Source organism: Canis aureus, chromosome 17 (assembly GCF_053574225.1).
Source record: "Canis aureus isolate CA01 chromosome 17, VMU_Caureus_v.1.0, whole genome shotgun sequence".
Lineage (NCBI taxonomy): Eukaryota > Metazoa > Chordata > Mammalia > Carnivora > Canidae > Canis > Canis aureus.
In genome coordinates, this window is record NC_135627.1 from 44,432 (window position 1) to 65,440 (window position 21,009).

Below are 21,009 nucleotides of genomic sequence, written 5' to 3' on the forward strand. Positions count from 1 at the left end.
GTGTGTGTTTTTTTTTTTAAGATTTTATTTATTCATGGGAAACACAGAGAGAGAGAGAGAGAAAGGCAGAGACACAGGCAGAGGGAGAAGCAGGCTCCATGCCGGGAGCCGGACGCAGGACTCCATCCCGGGTCTCCAGGATCAGGCCCTGGGCTGAAGGCAGCGCTAAACCACTGAGCCACCTGGGCTGCCCAAGACATGTTTTTAAAGACTGCCATCCTGGTTGCTTTCTTTTGCATGTTGCCTAGTATTCTAAACTCATCCTTCCTGCCCAGAGCTGGAGACAGTGATCCACTGGGACATTCTGTCTGATGTAGATGATGGAGTGCAGTTCTCTGTCGATTCGTATTACTGATTTTGTCCATTACACTAGCTTGTCAAGATCTTCTAGGTTCTAGTGTATTAGTCAAGATATATTAGAAAGAACCTAGGTAGATGACAGAACTTTAATCTCGTCCTTTGTGAGATGCTGATTACTTGCTTCATCTTGAGCAAATTACTTAATGTCTAGGTTTGAATTTCTCAGCCATAAATTGAAGTTTCAAAGTAGATGATCCCTGAGGTCTTTCTGCTCTGAATCACAATGATTTGTAAACTAGATGGTAGCACAGGTCTCTTCTAGTTTTAAAGTCCTATGAATCTAAGATCAAGTCTCTAGTCTTCATGATGGGATGTTTAGAGGTAACGAACGGATACTTTATGAGCATATACCATGTGCCAAGAATGTGCAAGGGTTATAGGGGTGAACAGGCCCTCTGAGAGCCAGACTCTTGTAGTGCCAGAGAGTAATGCCTACATGGAAGGTGTGCACACAAAGAGAGTTGGGGAGGGTGTTGGCCATTGTTTTTTAGGAAGTAATTCTTCCTAAAGGATGGAGAAACTTGCCCGATGGCCGAGTGTGTAAACTTACCATGCCAGGGAGTATAAGGTAGAGGAAATGCCTGTGTGAAAGTCCAGAGGCTAGGTTTGTATTTAAAGAAATGAAGTCCAGTCAGGGGACAGACAGATTGTGAAGGGCTATATATACCGTGGTTTTGTCTTCTGTAGGTGTTGGGGGATATTTTGAGGAACTGTGAGCAGGCCAATGGCATTAGGTTGTATTTGGAAGATGACTGGAAACAGTATGGCGATTGGATGGCGAGGAAGTAAGGCTAGAGAGGCACAGACAGCACAGCTATCCACATTACAGCTTGACCATGGGTAGAGTGGTGTGCTGTGCACTATCCCCTGGCTTGTTCGTGGCCAGTTTTGTTCTTGCTATTCAAGTCAACAGCTTACCCGGACCCTGACACATTCTCTGAAATCCATGTTTGAAGAGGCTGTGCAGTCACTGGAGCACCACTGTCCTTCCTTATCCTCTGATGCCTCTTCCTTCTTTGCCCCTTGGTCCTGTGGACAATCTTGTCCCTTCCTCACTACCTGTTACTTTACTGCTCTGCAGTGTAGTGTGGATAATGGACAAAACATCAGCTGCTCCTGTATCCTGTGGTCTCGGCAGCTGAAGTGAGACGATGAATTTGCTGTGGTTATAGACAAGGGTTCAGGATTCGGTCCTGGATTTTAAAATGGAATAAGATGTGGGTGGTGTCATTGGTAGTATCCATGGTTATCTTTGGTATTATTTCATTAAAGCAAGTGGATTGACCCCAGTCACTGTTGGCAGGGAGCAGGTCAGCAAGAGAAATAGGCAGAGTTCTTTTGCATAGATTATCACAGAAATGTAGTTTTGATTACAGTTCCTTTATTCTTTTTTTCCAGGTCCATCTTCTCATCTTTGTTCTTCATGTACTACAAACTATTTTCTATAATTAACTCAGAAGCCATGTAGACTTGCTTGCCCTTTGAAGACATACTTTCAAGGCTTCTAGGAAGATAAACTGGTAAGTCTACCAGAGAAAGTATTGTTGGTCTTTATTTCTTCCCTGCTCTAAAGGGAATTGGCCTGGATTTATAGTGTTATTTTACCAGCTTTACTTTGCATATTGTTTTTGTTTGCTTTATAACAATTAGGAGAGTATGTTTAAGATGTGAACATTTTTGAGAAGTGCTTACACCTAAGGAAAATCTACAAAAGCACATATGTGCATACATAATGATGCATGAAGATGTGACAGGTATGCATATATATGACAGAGTTTGGGGTTTGAGAAGTGAATTTTAAACAATTCATTAAAAAATTTTTTTGAGTAAGGGGTTACTAGGGTCTAATAATGAGGCTGGGAAATAGACACTTTGAGACTGGCCAGAAGAGTTGATGGTAAGAAGAGGAAGAAATAGAGAGGGGCAGGTGAGGGAGATGGGAAACACCCAAGTCTAGGGAGCCATCGGAATTAACACAGATTGAGAGGGAGCAGGATCGGTGAGGAACTGATTGGCACTCCATGGAGGGTGAGAGAGCTGATGATTTAACATGCAGCAGTTAAGGACAAAAGGAATCCAAGCTGAGGTGGCTGGGGGCCACTTGGAGGCAAAAGCAGCAGGAATTAGGGCAAGTGGTATTCATCAAAGATAAACTAAAATTGGGGATCCCTGGGTGGCTCAGCGGTTTAGCGCCTGCCTTTGACCAGGTCGGGCTCCAGGCATAGAGCCTGCTTCTCCCTCCTCCTGTGTCTCTGCCTCTCTCTCTCTCTCTGTCTATCTCTCTCTCTTTGTGTGTGTGTGTGTCTATCATTCATAAATAAGTAAATCTTTAAAAAAAAAAAAAAGATAAACTAATTTACAGAAGCAGCAATAAAATGTAGGGTTAGTGTAAAATTTCCAGAGAGGCAAGAAACAGAGATACAGCCAATGGAAAGTAGAAGTAAGCAGAAATAGTGGTAGAGTTTTGCCTATAGAAAGCAACCACAAGGGGAATCCCTGGGTGGCTCAGCGGTTTAGTGCCTGCCTTTGGCCCAGGATGTGATCCTGGAGTCCTGGGATCAAGTCCCACATCAGGCTCCTTGCATGGAGCCTGCTTCTTCCTCTGCCTGTGTCTCTGCCTCTCACTCTCTCTCTCTGTGTCTCTCATGAATAAATAAATAAAATCTTTTTAAAAAAAAAAAAAAAGAAAGGAAAGGAACCACAATTCTTTCATAGGAATGGGAACAGGGGGTGTGGTTCTCCAGTTGTTGCACTAATGTTAGAGATGTCAATTTATGAGATGTGGTTTTATTTTCTTTTTTATTTGGTAAGTTTGCCAGAAACATTTTTTTCCCTTAGATTTATTTATTAGCAAGAGAGTGAGAGCATGAGTGGGGGGAGGGCAGAGGGAGAAGTAGACTCCCCACTGAGCAGGAAGCCGGTATAGGGCTCCATCCCAGGACACTGGGATAACAACCTGAGCCAAAGGTGGGCTCAGGCTCCTAACCAACTGAGCCACCCAGGCATGCCATGGAAGCATTTTTTTAAAACTTTCCTAATGACAGAATAGTGTGCTCAGTAATTTCTGTAGGAAGAGAACAAAATGCTTTATTCTTAAAGTTCATAATCTGATTCCTGTATTATACACTTATTGGGCTTCTTGATAACCTCTATTTTATGAACTAGTATTGGTAAAAAGTTGATGAGTTAACATACAGGAAATGAAAGTTGTTTTGTTGATAGGACTGTAAATTAGGCAAAGACAATAGAGAGGTTACTGAGTAAGATACTTTCTCCTACTCTACACTAGTTTCTTGAGAAGATGGGAAAAGTTTCATAGTTAACAGTTTAAGTTTAAGAAACGCAAGTTGTGAAAGTACAAAGTCTATCTTCCTGTCATAAATAGGACTTGAGTATATTTCAGATGAGATACTGCGTGCTGGTCAGCCATAACTTTAGCAAGGTCATTGGGCAATATTTACTTACCAGAAACTGAACTATTGGTTAGAGGATGCCCTTGTAGTTTCTAGTATAATAATCATAGCTGACACCGACAGTTCACCATGAGATACTGTTCTAAATATGCTACAAAATATTAACATCCGTCCAGGAACCTGAAACGTAAGTTCAGCAACCTAACAAAAGCCATATACTGGAACCAGGACTCACTCAAACCCAACAAGCCTGAGGTCTTAACCTCTGTGTCATATATATGCAACTTAGGGTTTATTATACTATAGTGATGGTTTTTAATATGTAATGTCCCCCTTATGAACATCCCTTGACTGTTGATTGTGGCCATTTAGGCCAGATGCGGTTATTGAGAAATCGCTGCCTTTTCTTATAACATTCTTACACTTTTATGAGACACTGGGTTTTAGGTGGATCGTTAACCTGCACATTCTTTCTACATGTTATCTTCATTATGTTTGCAAGTTTCAGAGATTTTTTTTATTCAGTATTCAGTGATTATATTCTATTTTTAGTCAGCCCATAGAGCCCTAAAAACAATTTTCTGAAAGCCAGGATAGTTGCAGCTCCTGAAGCTCCTGAAGGAGCTAATACTTTCTGAAAAGCACTCGTTTGTTTCCTCAACTGTCTTGTCACCTTTTTATAGGTGCTACCCCCAAATGCAAATAATAAACCGGTAATATAGGTGATAGAAAACAGTGTTGTAGGCAATAACATCTTCAAGAAAAGTTCTCAAAATTAGAAATATTGTACAGTTTTTTAAGTTATTGTTTCTGAAATTATTAAAGGGGATCCTCTTACTATAAATAAGTATCTCTAATCTGTATTGTAGTTTGAGGAGCAGTAACCTGGAAGGAATACATTTTGACCCTGTAATTACTATTAGCACAGAGCACATTAAATGCTCTTGGTGGTAGCTGATACTTTTCGTAAAGGATAGGAAGGGATGCCAGGGTGGCTCAGCGGTTTAGCACCTGCCTTTATCCCCAGGGCATGATCCCAGGGTTCTGGGATCAAGTTCCACATCAGGCTCCCTGTATGGAGCCTGCTTCTCCCTCTGCCTGTGTCTGCTCCCCCGCTGCCCCCTCCCCCCGTCTCTCATGAATAAATAAATAAAATCTTTATTTTTTTGTAATAATAAATTCATTTTTTATTGGTGTTCAATTTGCCAACATACAGAATAACACCCAGTGCTCATCCTGTCAAGTGCCCCCCTCAATGCCCGCCACCCAGTAACCCCCACCCCCTGCCCTCCTCCCCTTCCACCACCCCTAGTTCGTTTCCCAGAGTTAGGAGTCTTTATGTTCTGTCTCCCTTTCTGATATTTCCCACACATTTCTTCTCCCTTCCCTTATATTCCCTTTCACTATTATTTATATTCCCCAAATGAATGAGAACATACACTGTTTGTCCTTCTCCGATTGACTTACTTCACTCAGCATAATACCCTCCAGTTCCATCCACATTGAAGCAAATGGTGGGTATTTGTGGTTTCTAATGGCTGAGGAATATTCCACTGTATACATAGACCACATCTTCTTTATCCATTCATCTTTCGATGGACACCGAGACCCCTTCCACAGTTTGGCTATTGTGGACATCACTGCTATAAACATTGGGGTGCAGGTGTCCCAGCGTTTCATTGCATCTGAATCTTTGGGGTAAATCCCCAGCAGGGCAGTTGCTGGGTCGTAGGGCAGATCTATTTTTAACTCTTTGAGGAACCTCCACACAGTTTTCCAGAGTGGCTGCATCAGTTCACATTCCCCCCAACAGTGTAGGAGGGTTCCCCTTTCTCCACATCCTCTCCAACATTTGTGGTTTCCTGCCTTGTTAATTTTCCCCATTCTCACTGGTGTGAGGTGGTATCTCGTGGTTTTGATTCGTATTTCCCTGATGGCAAGTGATGCAGAACATTTTCTCATGTGCATGTTGGCCATGTCTATGTTTTCCTCTGAGATTTCTGTTCATGTCTCTTGCACATTTCGTGATTGGATTGTTTGTTTCTTTGGTGTTGAGTTTAATAAGTTTTTTATAGATCTTGAAACTAGCCCTTTATTGATACATCATTTGCAAATATCTTCTCTCATTCTGTAGGTTGTCTTTTAGTTTTGTTGACTATATCCTTTGCTGTGCGAAAGCTTCTTATCTTGATGAAGTCCCAATAGTTCATTTTTGCTTTTGTTTCTTTTGCCTTCGTGGATGTATCTTGCAAGAAGTTACTGTGGCCGAGTTCAAAAAGGGTGTTGCCTGTGTTCTCCTCTAGGATTTTGATGGAATCTTATCTCACATTTAGATCTTTTTTTTTTTTTTTTTTTTTTTTTAATCTACACCTTTATTTATTTACTTTTCATAAGTTTAAATCCTTGAGGGGTACAGCATCACGCGGATTCTGTGGCCAATGGCTTTCGCAGGAAGGTTGCTTCGGAATTTGGCACGAACCATGCCGCTGTTTCCATGAGCACGAGTTACTTTTCCCCAGATTACTCTGGTTTTGTTTGGTTTGCCACCAGGAGTTACTGTGTTGTTCTTTGCTTTGTAGACATAAGCACATCGCTTGCCGAGATAGAACTCAGTTTCATCTCGAGCATAAACACCTTCGATCTTAAGTAGAGCTGTGTGCTCCCTCTGGTTCCGGAGACCCCGTTTATAGCCGGCAAAAATGGCCTTGGACCAAAGCCTTCCAGACATAGTCGTCGCTTTAGGAGTCCTGGTCCCAGCAGGCCTCCACAGGCTCCAAGATGGCGGAAAGAGAGAGGCCTCACATTTAGATCTTTCATCCATTTTGAGTTTATCTTTGTGTATGGTGCAAGAGAGTGGTCTAGTTTCATTTTTCTGCATGTGGATGTCCAGTTTTCCCAGCACCATTTACTGAAGAGACTGTCTTTCTTCCAGTGGATAGTCTTTCCTCCTTTGTCGAATATTCATTGACCATAAAGTTGAGGGTCCACTTCTGGGTTCTCTATTCTGTTCCATTGATCTATGTGTTGTTTTTGTGCCAGTACCAGACTGTCTTGATGACCACAGCTTTGTAGTACAACCTGAAATCTGGCATTGTGAGGCCCCCAGCTATGGTTTTGTTTTTTAAAATTCCCCTGGCTATTCGGGGTCTTTTCTGATTCCACAAAATCTTAAAATAATTTGTTCTAACTCTCTGAAGAAAGTCCATGGTATTTTGATAGGGACTGCATTAAACGTATAAATTGCCCTGGGTAACATTGACATTTTCACAATATTCATTCTTACACAATCCATGAGCATGGAATATTTTTCCATCTCTTTGTGTCTTCCTCAATTTCTTTCAGAAGAGTTCTATCGTTTTTAAGGTATAGATCCTTTACAGGGTTCTGGGATCAAGTTCCACATCAGGCTCCCTGTATGGAGCCTGCTTCTCCCTCTGCCTGTGTCTGCTCCCCGCTGCCTTCCGCCCCCCACCCCCGTCTCATGAATAAATAAATAAAATCTTAAAAAAAAAAAAAAGGAAGCCCAAAGGGGCTTCTGACTTCCTGGACACAAATGTAAATCTCGCCTTCCTTAAAAAAAAAAAAAAAAAAAAAAAAAAAAGGATAGGACATAATTTAATGAGAAAAGACTTTGTGATCCACTTGGATAAACTCATCAACTGTGTTACAGAATCTGTTTTGGCAGCTGTTGAGTTCACATGCTGAGAAGAGCATACAAGATGGAAATGGTAGAGAATAGAAGAGTCCAGGGATGCCTGGCTGGCTCAGTTGGAAGAGCATGTGATTCTTGATTTCAGGGTTGTGAGTTCGAGCCCTGTTTTGAAGATAGAGATTGCCTAAAAAAAATTTTAAAAAGAAAGACTAGAATCCAGAATGGATTTATCAACACAAAATTTAGTAAATGCAAAATGGAACATTACATATCAGTGAGGAAAAGGGTTGCAGAGACCACTGAATTGTCTGTTTGGGATGAAAAAATAGGCTGAATCCCTATCTCCCTCCTTTTACCAGATAAAGTAAAACTATAAATGTAAAAATATATATATATATATATATATATAAATGTAAGGGGGTGCCTGGGTGGCTCAGTTGGTTAAGTGTCTGACTCTTGGTTTTCGCTCAGGTCTTGATCCCAAGGTCGTGAGATCGAGCCCCATGTTGGGCTGTCTCACCCTGGGCATGGAGCCTGCTTAAGGTTCTCTCTCTCCTTCTGTCCTTTTCCCTCCCTCAAAAAAGTACAAATGTAAAAAGAATGAAATCCACAAAATCATAGTAAAAAAGTATTGACTGCTTTAAAAAGTATCGGAATAGGAAAGCATAATTTATAACAATCGTAAGGAAGACACCTTTAAGTTTTTAATTTTTCCATAAACCAGTTGTGTGTGGAAAAGCGCACATATATATACATATACATACCATAAAGTCAAGAGACATGATAAACTATGAAAATATTTTCTTTTTTTTTTATTTTTTTTTATTTTTTTATTTTTTTTTTTTTTTTGAAAATATTTTCAATAAAAGAGCTGATTTCTTTTATGCATACTATTTACAAATAATTAAAAGGAGAAGGCACATCCTACAAAAGAAATACACAGGGCTAACAAGGGAAATTTTCACTCTTTCTTATTAAAGTAAAGCACCTTAAAATAATGCTGAGACTCCCAATTTTCACCCAAGAAGTGGCAAAGATTAGAAGTTTAATAATACTCAGTATTGGTGAGGGAGTTGGGGAATTGTCCACGGTATATACACTTGTTGATTGGTACATAATAGTATTGTAACTTTTCGAGACTTCTGTGAAATCTCGAAATAATATGAAATAAATGTAAATCACCTTTGGCTCAGGTAATTCACTTCTAGGAATCTTCTCTTCAGAAATACCCTCATACTCAAGATATGCACAAGAAGATTTAGTGCTTGCTCTCTGTATAAGTAGAAACAGAACTCTAGGTAGAAACACAGAAACTTGGCCTTCTTTGGTTTCTAGAATCACTGAAACTCCACTTCTCACCGTGAAGCCTCAGGAGCTGGTCTTCTTTCTCCTGAAGCATCTTCTCTTCCCTAAATGAAAACAAGTTGCAGAGCAGTGTGTTTAATATCCCATTTTTAGCTATAAGTTCCTGTTACTTTTTACCACCCTAGAAGACTTGCTTAAACTTTTAAAAAGTCATAATTACTGACAAGCAAGTTCCTGCCTTAAGGGTTAGTCATCTCTCTGAATTGCCCTTTGCTAGGCAAACTCCTTTACATCATTCAGGATCAATGCTTGAGCATCTTTCCTTGACAGCCTTCTCTACGTTCACAGTTGGTTTTGCACCTAATGTAACCACCATAGTACAAGACACCTCTTTTTTTTTTTTTAAGACACCCTTTAAACCCTAGAAAAGTAGGGCACAAAAAAATAATTCATTTATGAAATGAATGAATGAAATACTTTATATTAGGTTGGATAAAACATTACAGAATAATTTGATATTTTTTAAAAGCCATCTTTTCATAATTTTAGTTAAAGTATTTCTGAAGTGGATCTAGTTTCATGCTCAGCCTTAAACTGCCTAGCTTTAATTTTGATGTTGGCTCAGCTTTATATGTTGACTGCTTGTTCATTCCAGATTTCACAGTCAGGCTGTAAGGCATGTGCTAGGTGATTCTGGGATCAAGGTTGGGTCACTGGCAGTCCTATTACTGGGGTAAGGCACCTCTGAACCTATTTCTTCATCTGCAAATAAAAGTAATACTGAGTCATAGTGTTAGGAAGATTAAAAATTAGTTCATTCTCTCTTTTCTCTTCAAAATCTCTATTAAGGTATTATCTGATAAATGTACATGCCATATGAGACTTAAAATTATGCAGGTTTAGAATGGACAGAGAACAGCACTTTATTCAAAATTAGGTTCCCTGAAAATAATTAATTTCTACTTTGTTGCAGCACTGTTGAAAGTTTTTAAAGAATATAATCGTGTGTGTTGTGACAGAGAGAGAAATGGAAGTATTCCAGGAAGTCCGTAAACCATCATCACGTTTGGAGTGTGACCACTGCAGTTTTCGAGGCACAGATTATGAAAATGTGCAAATCCACATGGGTACCATCCATCCAGAATTTTGTGATGAAATGGATGCTGGTGGGTTAGGTAAAATGATTTTTTACCAGAAAAGTGCAAAGCTGTTTCACTGCCATAAGTGCTTCTTCACCAGCAAGATGTACTCTAATGTGTACTATCACATTACATCCAAACATGCAGGCCCAGAGAAGTGGAATGAGAAACCAAAAAATCCAGTAAGCAAAGAAACAGATCCTGGGAAAAGCCCTCCACTTCCTGAGCACCAGAAAATGTCCTCAAATTCAGCAGAACTCCCAAAACCTATACCTGCTCTTTCCATAGAGACACAGAAACTTGGCCCGATTTTGTCTCCAGAATCACCAAAACCTACACCTCTCACTTCCCTAGAGCCTCAGAAGCCTGGCCCTGTTGTTTCTCCTGAGCCACAGACACCCTCTCTTCCTTCTCCTGAGCCTCCAAAATCTGCCTCTGTTTCTTCTCCTGAACTTCCAAAATCAGTCCCTTTCGTTTCTGAATCTCAGAAACCAGTCCCTGTTCCTTCTCCAGAACCGCAGAAACTTGGTCCTATATCTCCTGAGCCAGTAAAGGCCACTCTTGTTAATCCTAAACCTCAAAAACACTCCCATTTCACAGAAACATTGGGGCCACCTTCAGGCTCATCTCCAGAGTCACCAGTTTTAGCTGCTTCTCCAGAACCTTGGGGTCCATCCCCAACTGCATCTCCAGAGTCTCGGAAGCCAGCCCGGACTATCTCCCCTGAGCCAAGGAAGCCATCCCCATCGGAATCTCCTGAACCTTGGAAGCCATTCCCTGCTGTCTCTCCAGAGCCCAGGAGACCAGCCCCAGCTGTGTCACCAGGTTCTTGGAAGCCAGGGCCACCTGGGTCCCCGAGGTCTTGGAAATCTAGTCCTTCAGCATCATCAGGACCTTGGAAGCCAGCTAAACCTGCTCCATCTGTGTCTCCTGGTCCTTGGAAGCCAATTCCTTCTATCTCACCTGGACCATGGAAACCAACTTCCTCTGTGTCCCCCGCATCCTGGAAGTCTTCATCGGTTTCACCTGGTTCCTGGAAGTCTCCCCCTGCGTCTCCTGAGGCGTGGAAGTCTGGCCCACCAGAACTCCGAAAGACAGCTCCCACCTTGTCACCTGAACATTGGAAGACAGTTCCCTCAGTGTCCCCTGAGCTTCGTAAAGCAGGACCTCCCTTGTCTCCTGAACTTCGCAAACCAGGCCCACCATTGTCCCCAGAGATCCGCAGTCCAGCAGGATCTCCAGAGCTCAGAAAACCTTCAGGGTCTCCAGAGCTTTGGAAGCTTTCTTCTGATCAGCGAAAAACTTCTCCTGCTTCACTTGATTTTTCCGAGTCCCAGAAGAGTTCCCGTGGTGGTTCCCCTGACCTTTGGAAGTCTTCCTTTTTTATTGAACCTCAAAAACCTGTCTTCCCCGAGACCCGGAAACCTTCTGGACCATCTGAGTCCCCTAAAGCAGGTTCCGATATCTGGAAGCCTGTTCTCTCTCTTGATACTGAACCTAGAAAACCTGCCTTGTTTTCTGAGCCCACCAAAACAGCCCCTCCAGCTTCTCCTGAACCACGAAAACGTGCTCTTTTTCCAGAGCCCCGGAAACATGCCCTTTTCCCTGAACTTCCCAAATCTGCTATCTTCTCAGAGTCTCAGAAGGCAGTTGAGCTTGGTGATGAACTACAGACAGATGCCATAGATGATCAAAAGTGTGATATTTTGGTTCAAGAAGAACTACTAGCTACACCTAAAAAACTCTTAGAAGACACTTTATTTCCTTCCTCAAAAAAGCTCAAGAAAGACAACCAAGAGAACTCAGATGCTGAGCTTAGTAGCAGTGAGTATATAAAAGCAGATTTAGATGTGATAGACAGCAAGGGCCAAGAATCAAGCAGTGATCAAGAGCAGGTAGATGTGGAATCTATTGATTTCAGTAAAGAGAACAAAATGGATATGACTAATCCAGAGCAGTCCAAAAATGTGTTACAATTTACTGAAGAGAAAGAGGCTTTTATCTCTGAAGAAGAGATTGCAAAGTATATGAAGCGTGGAAAAGGAAAGTATTATTGCAAAATTTGTTGCTGTCGAGCTATGAAAAAAGGTGCAGTTTTGCATCATTTGGTTAATAAACATAATGTTCATAGCCCTTACAAATGTACAATTTGTGGAAAGGCTTTTCTTTTGGAATCTCTCCTTAAAAATCATGTAGCAGCCCATGGGCAGAGTTTACTTAAATGTCCACGTTGTAATTTTGAATCAAATTTCCCAAGAGGCTTTAAAAAACATTTAACTCACTGTCAAAGCCGGCATAATGAAGAAGCAAATAAAAAGCTAATGGAAGCTCTTGAACAGCCACTGGAGGAGCAGCAAATTTGATTTTTACACATGGTGTGGATATATGATCTACAAAGTTGTTTGTTGAAACTGTAAAGCATAGTTAATAGCATAGTTGGATCAGTAGATGTTGATGTGTATGGTGTATTGTGTTTAATTGTCTCAGTAGTGTTACAGAGAATAAGCATTTGGTTCTTTTTTTCATGGTCTCTGTTTATGTGACTATCTTGTAAGTCAATAAATTCATAACTGTATTCCAGATGGATAAAATTTCTCTAATTCCTTTTAAATATATTTGAATAATATGAAAATGTAGGTGGTCCACTTAACAATCAATAGCAAGTTGTACTCAATTTGAAACATCTAATCAAAGTGTCTGTATCTTTTTTTTGTGGAACTAACTCCAGACAATGGAAATTATTAGTTGGAATGTTTAAGAATTAGGTATGAAAAATTTCAGAAATTTTCTCTTAAATGTATTTTCAGATCATAAAAGTTATTTTGAAGTTCCTATTTGATCATATGAAGTTATTTATAAATCTTGAGCAGTTCTAGATGTTTATTAGCTTTTACGTCATGGAAAATTAGAGTCTCAGGGTTGCTGATTTTCTGCTAAAAGAGATGTAGAGTAAGTTTTTAAAGGTTTGCAGCTTCCTCTAGGAAACTGGGAAAGATGAGTGTGACTTAGGTCTTGTCCTTAGTTGTTTCCTTCTGAGGAGTCTTCCATTCTACATCACCTTCCCCACCCCACCCCCAGTTCTGGTTCTTCTCTTCCCTGTGAGCCCACACCTATAGATGATCCTTAACCGCCAAATGTGTTAGAACTGCACTTGCTGCTCCTGCGCCTCACACGTCACCTGTGGGGTTTCAGACCTGGTGATGAGTAGGAACTGAGAGTCTTCCAGATTCACAGTAGAAAATTTTTTAAGTAGACATTTCTGTTTGAGAGTATGTCAGTTGTATGTTTTCCAAAGTTGTTAACTGTAAATACTTTGTGCCTGTTTGTTGATTATTTTTGTTCTAAACTATTTTGTCAAATGTGTATCAACCAAATTAAAAGCAAAGGCTATCATGTCAGCAGCATCCTCATGTGTGTGTATTCTTTTGTGTAATTTTCATTGTATGACACCCAGATTCCATTATTCTTTCTTGTTCCCCCTGTTCTCAGCATGCTAATTTTCCTATCTGGAGCAGCATTTCCTAAAGCTAGGTTTTCTCAGTTCTGTGGTCAGGTAAGTGAAGGAAATGCCACACTTGGCAGTGTTCCTTGTGGAAGATCCACAACCTGGTGGACTTGTGTAAACAGTGTGAAGCATTTAGTGCCGTAAGGATTCTCCTGTGCACCCAAGGGTTGAGAGACTACGTTTATTTAAGCTGTTCCTAGACATTTTTGAACAGTGAGCACTTTTTTTCATAACCTCCAAAGTAATATGCGAATTGAGAAGACTTAGTGTTTATAGAATACTGGGAAGAACTTACAGGCTCCAGGTCTCACCACCTGGGTGAGTAGTTAAGCTGTCGTCAGTTTATTTTGGGTCCCTTCAGAACAAGCTTCCAGTGCTGGCATTTCCTTCTAGGCCAGCAAGTAGGACAGGTAGGGTTCCTTGGATAAGACAGTCCTGTTCTCATCAATGCTGGCTTGATTAAAATTATGACGAACATACAAAGGTGTGGAGCATGCAGAAACCGTTTTGAAGCCTGCAGTCTCAAACCAGCTGTGTTATGTGTGACATTATTTCCTTAGGACTTTACACTTTTGGTGCACGCTTCTCACAGAACCCTTCCTAGATCTTTACTCAAGGTGGAGCCAACTACATCCCCTGACTTGCCATCTCATGTGGGTTTTTTCATAATACAGAGGATATGTATATCAGGATATGCTTCAGGATATGCTGAAGATGCACAAATAGTTTTGGCCTTTGTTTAAGCCACTGTGTTCTTGGCCTCACTTCATTTGTGGCTTTCTACTTTTTTTTTTTTCTTTTATGTCTCAGATCAGGATAACCTAATACTTTTTTTTTTTTTTAAACCTTGGCAATTTGCTTCCTGTACAGTCACATGCCTCTAGTCATTGTGACCCTGTCTACATTTTCATTTTCTTACTTTCCTATGTAATTATAACTATTTTAAATAAACTCAGTCCAATGATTTTCTATAATATGAGAAATTCTATAAATATGAGAAAATTAGAAAATTATAAGAAATATGTACCATCTTTCACTCAACATTCATGGACCTGATAACCACTATATTTTAGGTGACCTACTTCCTTTTCATTAATTGGACTCTTAACTGAACTGGGATGTCTTTTTTTTTCTTTTTTCTTTTTTTTTTATTGAAGTCCGATTTGCCAACATACAGTATAACACCCAGTGCTCATCCTGTCAAGTGCCCTCCTCAGTGCCCGTCACCCAGTCACCCTATCCCCCTCCATTTCCCCTTCTACTACCCCTTGTGAACTGGGATGTCTTTAGCAGATACTGCTTGTTTTGTTTTTTAAGATTTTTTTTTTTTAAGTAATTACTATACCCCATGGGCTTGAATGAAGACATAGAAGGATGCTTACCATGTTGGATCTAAGCAAGCGACAAGCTACATGAAATTCAGATGCTTAGAACATAAATTTGTTTTCTTAAATTTCTATAGTTCACTGGGCCAAAGCCAGGGTGTCAGCAGGGAGGCACTAGAAGAGCATCCATTCCCTTTGCTTTGCATTTTCTATCAGCTCATGGTGCCCTTCCTAGCACCTAGCATCTTCCATGTGTTTACACTAGGCCACCCAGATAATCTAAGATGATTTTCCTATTGTAAAGTCAGCTGATTAGCAAACCTAAATCTCCTTTGCCATTTAAACTGCCACAGTCGTAAGGCCTGACAATTGGGACCAGACCTGGGCTTGAAATTTGGGGTTTTGGTTCCTCTGCTTGGCTTATTGCAAGACAGGTTTCTTCAGCAATACATCTGTTGCCACCTTACTGGTCTAGGCCCTCATCACTGTGTAAATCTATTAGTACAGTAGACTGCTTAGAGTGTGGGAATTCAGTGTCAATTCACATTCACCCTTTACACACTGAAATAAGGTCTCCACAAGACTGATTTTATGTTGCACATTTAAGGTCCAGTTACTAAGGTCTTCTGTTGACAAACCAGACCTTACTCAAGCAACCTTCAAACCCCACTCTGCTCATTGTTGTTTCTTCCCCCCAAGAAAGTGCTCCCTGTTTCCTATTAAACTGCCACCCTGGGATGCCTGGGTGGCTCAGTTGGTTAAGCCTCGGCTTTCAGCTCAGGTCATGATCTCAGGATCCTGGAATCAAGTCCTGCATTGGGCTTCCTGCTCTGGGGAAGTCGGAGTCTGCTTCTCCCTCTCCCTGTGCCCCTCCCCTCTGCTGAATCTCTCTCTGTCTCAAATAGACAAGTCTTTTTTTTTTTTTTTTTTTTGGAGTTCAATTTGCCAACATACAGCATTCAAATAGACAAGTCTTAAAAACACACATACAACTGCTACTCACTAAGCAAGCTTAGCACAATTCTCTCCACCTAGGGCTACTCTTCCCAAACTTTTTTATGAACAAGAAAGAATGGGGCATCTGGGTGGCTTAGTGGTTGAGCATCTGCCTTTGGCTCAGGTCATGATCCTGGGGTTCTGGGATCAAGTCCCCACATCAGGCTCCTTGCAGGGAGTCTGCGTCTTCTGCTTATGTCTCTCTGTGTATCTCTTATGAATAAATAAAATCTTTAAAAAAATTTTTTTTAAGTGAATTGGAGAAAGAAGAGAAAACCCTATACAAATGAATTGGGCCTCTTTTACTGTTGACTCAGTGCAGGAATGCTATGTTTACATTACAAGTTCTCCAGACTAAAACTAAAAAAAATGTGGGATAGAATAATAAATACATTTCAACACTTTTGATCCTGACCAATTAGTGGCTTAGTTGGCTTGAGCATAATGTTAATTAACTTGCTTCTATCACTAGCTGATCTCTTGCAAATGCTTGCCATGGACCAATAAGAAGACTAGATGAAATACATAGAAGCCTAGTAAATTCTTGATTTGTATAATTGGAAGAGTTAGTTGTAAGTCAAGTGAACAAAAGTCGTATTTGAATCAAAAACAGAGAACCCTGGCCCTTCAGTCAGTTCCCAGACTTGAGCTAGTGTACAAACCCAGAACCCTTTGGATGCAGGGGAGTCCTGGTCCCCTTGAGCAAGGGCCCAAGTACACTGCCAAAACTTTATAGTTAGCCTTTCTCCTAACCTTCACCCAAGGGACTGATGGCTTTGGAGCAGGACAACTGTGAGCTGAGGAGAGGAAATAGACCCTCAGGGATACCTGGACATGGACTGGACTGGAGTGATCTCAGGAGACCCCAAGTGTCCCTGTGGGCCCTCCATTCCAAGCAGGGGCTCATGCAGGTCAGGTTTCCACAGTGTCAGCTCAGGGCTGTCTCAGCTGGCTCTGTGGGCCCATAAACCGTCCTGTGGTTATTGCCCCAGCTTGGAAAGTATATAATTATAGTAGCTATGTTCCATAACTGGCAGTATCCCCACATGGGTTCCCTGGCCTGTGGGGTAAGAGCTATTACAGTGGAAGAGACTAACTGAAAGCCACTAGCCTCTACCTAGGAAAATAGCAAATCAAAGGCAGTCAAGAAGTGAGAATTCTGGGAAGATAAGAGTAGGAAGCACCAGGAATCTGTTCCCCAGGTAGACAACAGTTGCACTGGAGAACCTCTCTGATGTAACCTTGGAACTTCAGTCTCTTGAAAGCTTGCAACTCGCAGGGGAAGGCTTGGACAGTAAATGTTAGCTCTTCACACAGTGGCACCCATCCCCACCCTCGGCCATGTGAGCATCTTGCGCACAACATGCAGGAGCTAGGGTGGATAAAAAGGACCCTGTCTTCCAAATGTTGGGGATCTGCACTTTGCTGATTCCTAATTTTGATCAAAGAGGCAAGCAGCTATTCTGGTTGCATCTCCCTCATTGTTGCAATCCCTTCTCCCTCCAGCTGAAATGACTTTCAGGAGATTTAAAGGGCAGGACTCCCCACCACCACCGCCACCACTACTACCCTACCCCCACCCCAGCCTCAGTTTTGCTTTTCCTCTGGGAAGCCAGATATTAGGACATTAAAAAACAGCTGCCATGTACAGGGAAAATTAGAAAGTGGCTATGAATGCCAAAGGAAAGTCTCAGAAGAGACATAAGACATTGTTTATACCTCAGGCTGATCTCAGCACAGAACCTACAATAATAAAATGAAAACAACAAAAAATAACAAAACCTGGGGAAGGAGGAGACTGATTTCCACAGTTACATATTTTAGATTCAAATGTCCAGTGTTTCACAAAATATTACAAGACAAAGACCCATTCAAAGGAAAATAATTCAGCAGAATCTGTGAGAAAGATTTAATGGCAGATATACTAGACAAAGACTCTAAAACAATGGTCCTAAAGATTCTCAAAGGACTAAAGAAAGGTGGAGAAAGTCAAGAAAAGGATGTATGGACAAAATGGAAATACTAACAAGGATACTGAAAACCTAAAAACTTCTGGAGCTGTGAATACCACAACTAAATGAAAAATTCACCAGGGGGATTCAGAGGCAGAGCGGAATTCATGAATTTGAAGATAGGACAATGGAAATTATCCAGATTGAGGAACAGAAAGAAAAAGGATTGAAGAAAAGTGAGCAGAACCTGAGACATGTAGGACATTACCAAGTAGACCAACATACACATTGTGGGCATCCCAGAGAAGGAAGAGAGAAAGGGGAGGAGTGAATATCTGAAGAAATAAATGGCTGAAAACTTTCCAAACTTGAGGAAATATATGAATATAAATATCCAAGAAGTTCAACAAACTCCAAGTAGTATGAACTCAAGAGACCCACCCTGAGACACATTATAATCAAACATTTAAAAGCCAAAGAACAAATCTTGAAAGCAATAACAGAGAAGAAAATTACCACATACAAGGGATCCTCCATGAGAATATGTGCAGATTTCTTATCAAAATTTGTAGGCCAGAAGACACTGGATCAATGCATTAAGAGTGCTAAAAGAAAAAAAAAAAAAAAAAACAAACCCTGTTAACCAAGAATTCAATATCTGGCAAAACTGTCCTTCAAAAGTGAGGGAGAAATCAAGACATTTCCAGAATAAAAAGCTGAGTGATTCTGTGACCTCCAGTTGTACCCCCTCAGTAAATGCTCAATGGAGTCCTGTAGGGGGACATGAATAGACACTAGACATTACCTCAAAGCCAATATGGAGAAATGAATATCTTCATAAAGGTAAATATATGGGCAATTATAAAAGCTAGTATTATTGTAACTATGGTTTGTAACTGTACTTTTTTCTTAGCTAAGTGATTTTTTTAAAAGATTGTATTTATTCATGAGACACACACACACAGAAGCAGACAGAGGCAGAGGGAGAAGCAGGCTTCCTGCAGGAAGCCTGACATGGAACTCAATCCCAGGACCCCAGGATCATGACCTGAGCCAAAGGCAGATGCTCAACCACTGAGCCACCCAGGCGTCCCTAGCTAAATGATTTAAAAGATTAACACATATAAAGGAAAAATGACTACTATAAAACTAGTATTTGTAACTTGGCTTTTAACTCCAAAATTTGTTTTCTACATTACTTAGGAGACTAATGCATTTATTTGGGTTTTTTTAAAATGTTTCATTGATTTGTCAGAGAGAGAGCACAAATGAGGGGAGCAGCAGGCAGAGAGAGAAGCAGGGCTCAGCAGGGAGCCCGATGCAGGACTCAATCCCAGAACCTTGAGATCATGACCTGAGTCGAAGGCAGACACTTAACCCACTGAGCCACCAGGCTTCTCGAGACTAACACATTTTTAAAAATTATTACTTTATGTTTTGGGACACACAGGTATAAAGATGTAATTCTGTGGCATCAACAACCCAAAGGGGCGAGGGGATGGAGTTGTGAAGGAGAGTTTTTCTGCTATAGAAGTTGTGCTGCTATAAATTCAAATTAGAATAACTTTAGGATGTTGATCCCCATGGTAATCACAAAATTGCCAGAGATAACAGGCAAAAGGGAATTAAGAAGGAATTCAAACATTTCACTTAAAAAAATAAACTACATGCAAAAGAAACAAATATAGGAATGAGGAAAAAACTACATTCCGTATGCCCTATAAGCTACAGGGCATATACAAAACAAATAGCAGAATGTCTCATCTAGTGGATGAGATGGAGACTTCCCACCTTAGCAAAAAAGAACTGGACTGAGGACCATGAGCCCTCCTTATAGGAGGGAGAAGGAGGGGCAGCCCAGGCCCCCAGAAGGCTATGCTGGTGGAAAGGGGGCTTTTCTCTTCTGCCAGGCAGAGTTGGCGCTGCTGAATGACCACCGAAGGTTCACAGCCAGCAGAGGGTGGCAGGTGGGAACTAACATGGTCTCCTGGCTCCAGAGTGCCCAGCACATTGTACGCACTCAGTACACACTGGCTGATTATATGAGTGAATGGCCTTTCCACAAACAGGCACAGGCTACCAGGAACGTGACGCTGGCCAGCCGAGTTCCTTTATGGAATGTAAGTGACAATGGAAAGTCAACCCTCGGGCAGCCCTGGTGGCGCAGCGGTTTAGCACCGCCTGCAGCCCAGGGCATGATCCTGGAGACCCTGGATCGAGTCCCACGTCAGGCTCTCTGTATGATGCCTGCTTCTCCCTCTGCCTGTGTCTCTGCCTCTCTCTCTCTCTCTCTCTGTCTCTCTGTCTCTATGAATAAATAAAATCTTTAAAAAAAAAAAAAAAGGAAAGTCTACCCTCTTCCATACAGTCTTGTTTGCTCCTGTGAAGCTGGGGGCAGAGAGCACTTTGCTTGGAACAGGATGCTGTGAGAAAAAAAGCTGGTGAGAAAAAAAAGCAAGAGTGGTGAGCACAGAAACCACCCTGGCCATGCATACTATTTGTGGTTGTGGAACTCCAGAAGGAGCTCATGACCTCCTCTCTCCTACCCTATGATCTGTTTAAGACTAGAAGACAGGCTCCCTCTCCATGCAAGGACTTCCACCACCTGGCCATCACCAAAAGTGAGGTGAGGCACCAGCAAAGCTAAGGACCCACCTTCTTGGACATTACAACTTTAATGCTTGATGAGCACACACCTACTTTCCTACTGGGGATGATGAGCACAGTGGTTGAGAGCTTGGGCTGTGAAGTCAAACCCACATTTGTACCTGCCTCCCTTGTTGTGTATGTGTGTGCATGCCTGAATGTGAATTTGAACAAGCTATTATCCTCATGTGCAAAATGGGGCTTACTTGTAGGACTTACCTCATAAGGTTTTTGTGGAGTAAGACAGCACTTAGTAAAGTTACTGGCACACTGAATGTAATTCATAAATACCGGATGTCATTGTTACCTCATGCTCTGATTGAATCGGGCTAATGAGAATTTTGACCACTGGTGGGGCAAGTAATAGTGAAAGATTAAGATTTTATGGCCTACCTCTTTTTTTTTTTTTTTTTTTTGAGATTTTATTTATTCATGAGAGACACAGGCAGAGAGAGAAGCAGGGTCCCTGTGGGGAGCCCGATGTGGGACTCGGTCCTGGGACCCTGGGACCATGACCTGAGCCAAAGGCAGATGCTCAATCACTGAGCCACCCAGGTGCCCTGGCCTACCTCTTCATGACAATGAGTTGCGAGCTTTTTGTGTCTGCTTCCCAGAGACAGAAGATGAATGAGTCCAACTGAATAGCAAACCCTTTTAAAAGTTGGGTCTTTGTTTTCAGTAAGATTGAAAGAGTTATCAAATGATAAAACCCTTAC

At 41.3% G+C, this 21,009-nt stretch overlaps 3 protein-coding genes across 22 annotated transcripts in view; 1 reads left to right on the forward strand and 2 right to left on the reverse strand.

Moving 5' to 3' along the window:
* The first annotated feature begins 1,758 nt into the window (after positions 1–1,758).
* On the forward strand, positions 1,759–13,273 carry CHAMP1 (chromosome alignment maintaining phosphoprotein 1). 2 transcript variants are annotated; one of them, XM_077854818.1, is made up of 3 exons: positions 1,759–1,880; positions 9,386–9,463; positions 9,704–13,273. In XM_077854818.1, exon 3 carries the CDS (start codon positions 9,758–9,760, stop codon positions 12,230–12,232), a length of 2,475 nt encoding a protein of 824 aa, XP_077710944.1. In that variant the 5' UTR covers positions 1,759–1,880; positions 9,386–9,463; positions 9,704–9,757; the 3' UTR covers positions 12,233–13,273. The 2 variants fall into 2 exon arrangements, with proteins under 2 accessions (XP_077710944.1, XP_077710943.1); XM_077854817.1 differs by lacking the exon at positions 9,386–9,463.
* On the reverse strand, positions 6,110–6,564 carry LOC144287643 (large ribosomal subunit protein eL33). The gene has a single exon (XM_077854832.1). It carries the CDS (start codon positions 6,499–6,501, stop codon positions 6,169–6,171), a length of 333 nt encoding a protein of 110 aa, XP_077710958.1. The 5' UTR covers positions 6,502–6,564; the 3' UTR covers positions 6,110–6,168.
* The window catches only part of UPF3A (UPF3A regulator of nonsense mediated mRNA decay), a 52,104-nt gene continuing 38,371 nt past the window's right edge, over positions 7,277–21,009 (reverse strand). For 8 of the 19 annotated variants that reach the window (XR_013355396.1, XR_013355397.1, XR_013355392.1 and 5 more), the window contains 2 exons: positions 18,171–18,252; positions 8,454–8,834 (listed from right to left, as the gene is read on the reverse strand). The gene's annotated coding sequence lies outside the window, so the exon portion shown is untranslated. Of the gene's footprint in view, positions 7,610–8,453; positions 8,835–18,163; positions 18,253–21,009 lie in introns of those variants that run through there. The other 11 variants (XR_013355398.1, XR_013355386.1, XR_013355387.1 and 8 more) reach the window with 8 other exon arrangements.

What these genes read in the sequence shown, in the direction of transcription:
- LOC144287643 (XM_077854832.1), bottom strand. Translation starts at nt 6,501, where the DNA reads ATGTCTGGAAGGCTTTGGTCCAAGGCCATTTTTGCCGGCTATAAACGG.
- CHAMP1 (XM_077854818.1), top strand. Translation starts at nt 9,758, where the DNA reads ATGGAAGTATTCCAGGAAGTCCGTAAACCATCATCACGTTTGGAGTGT.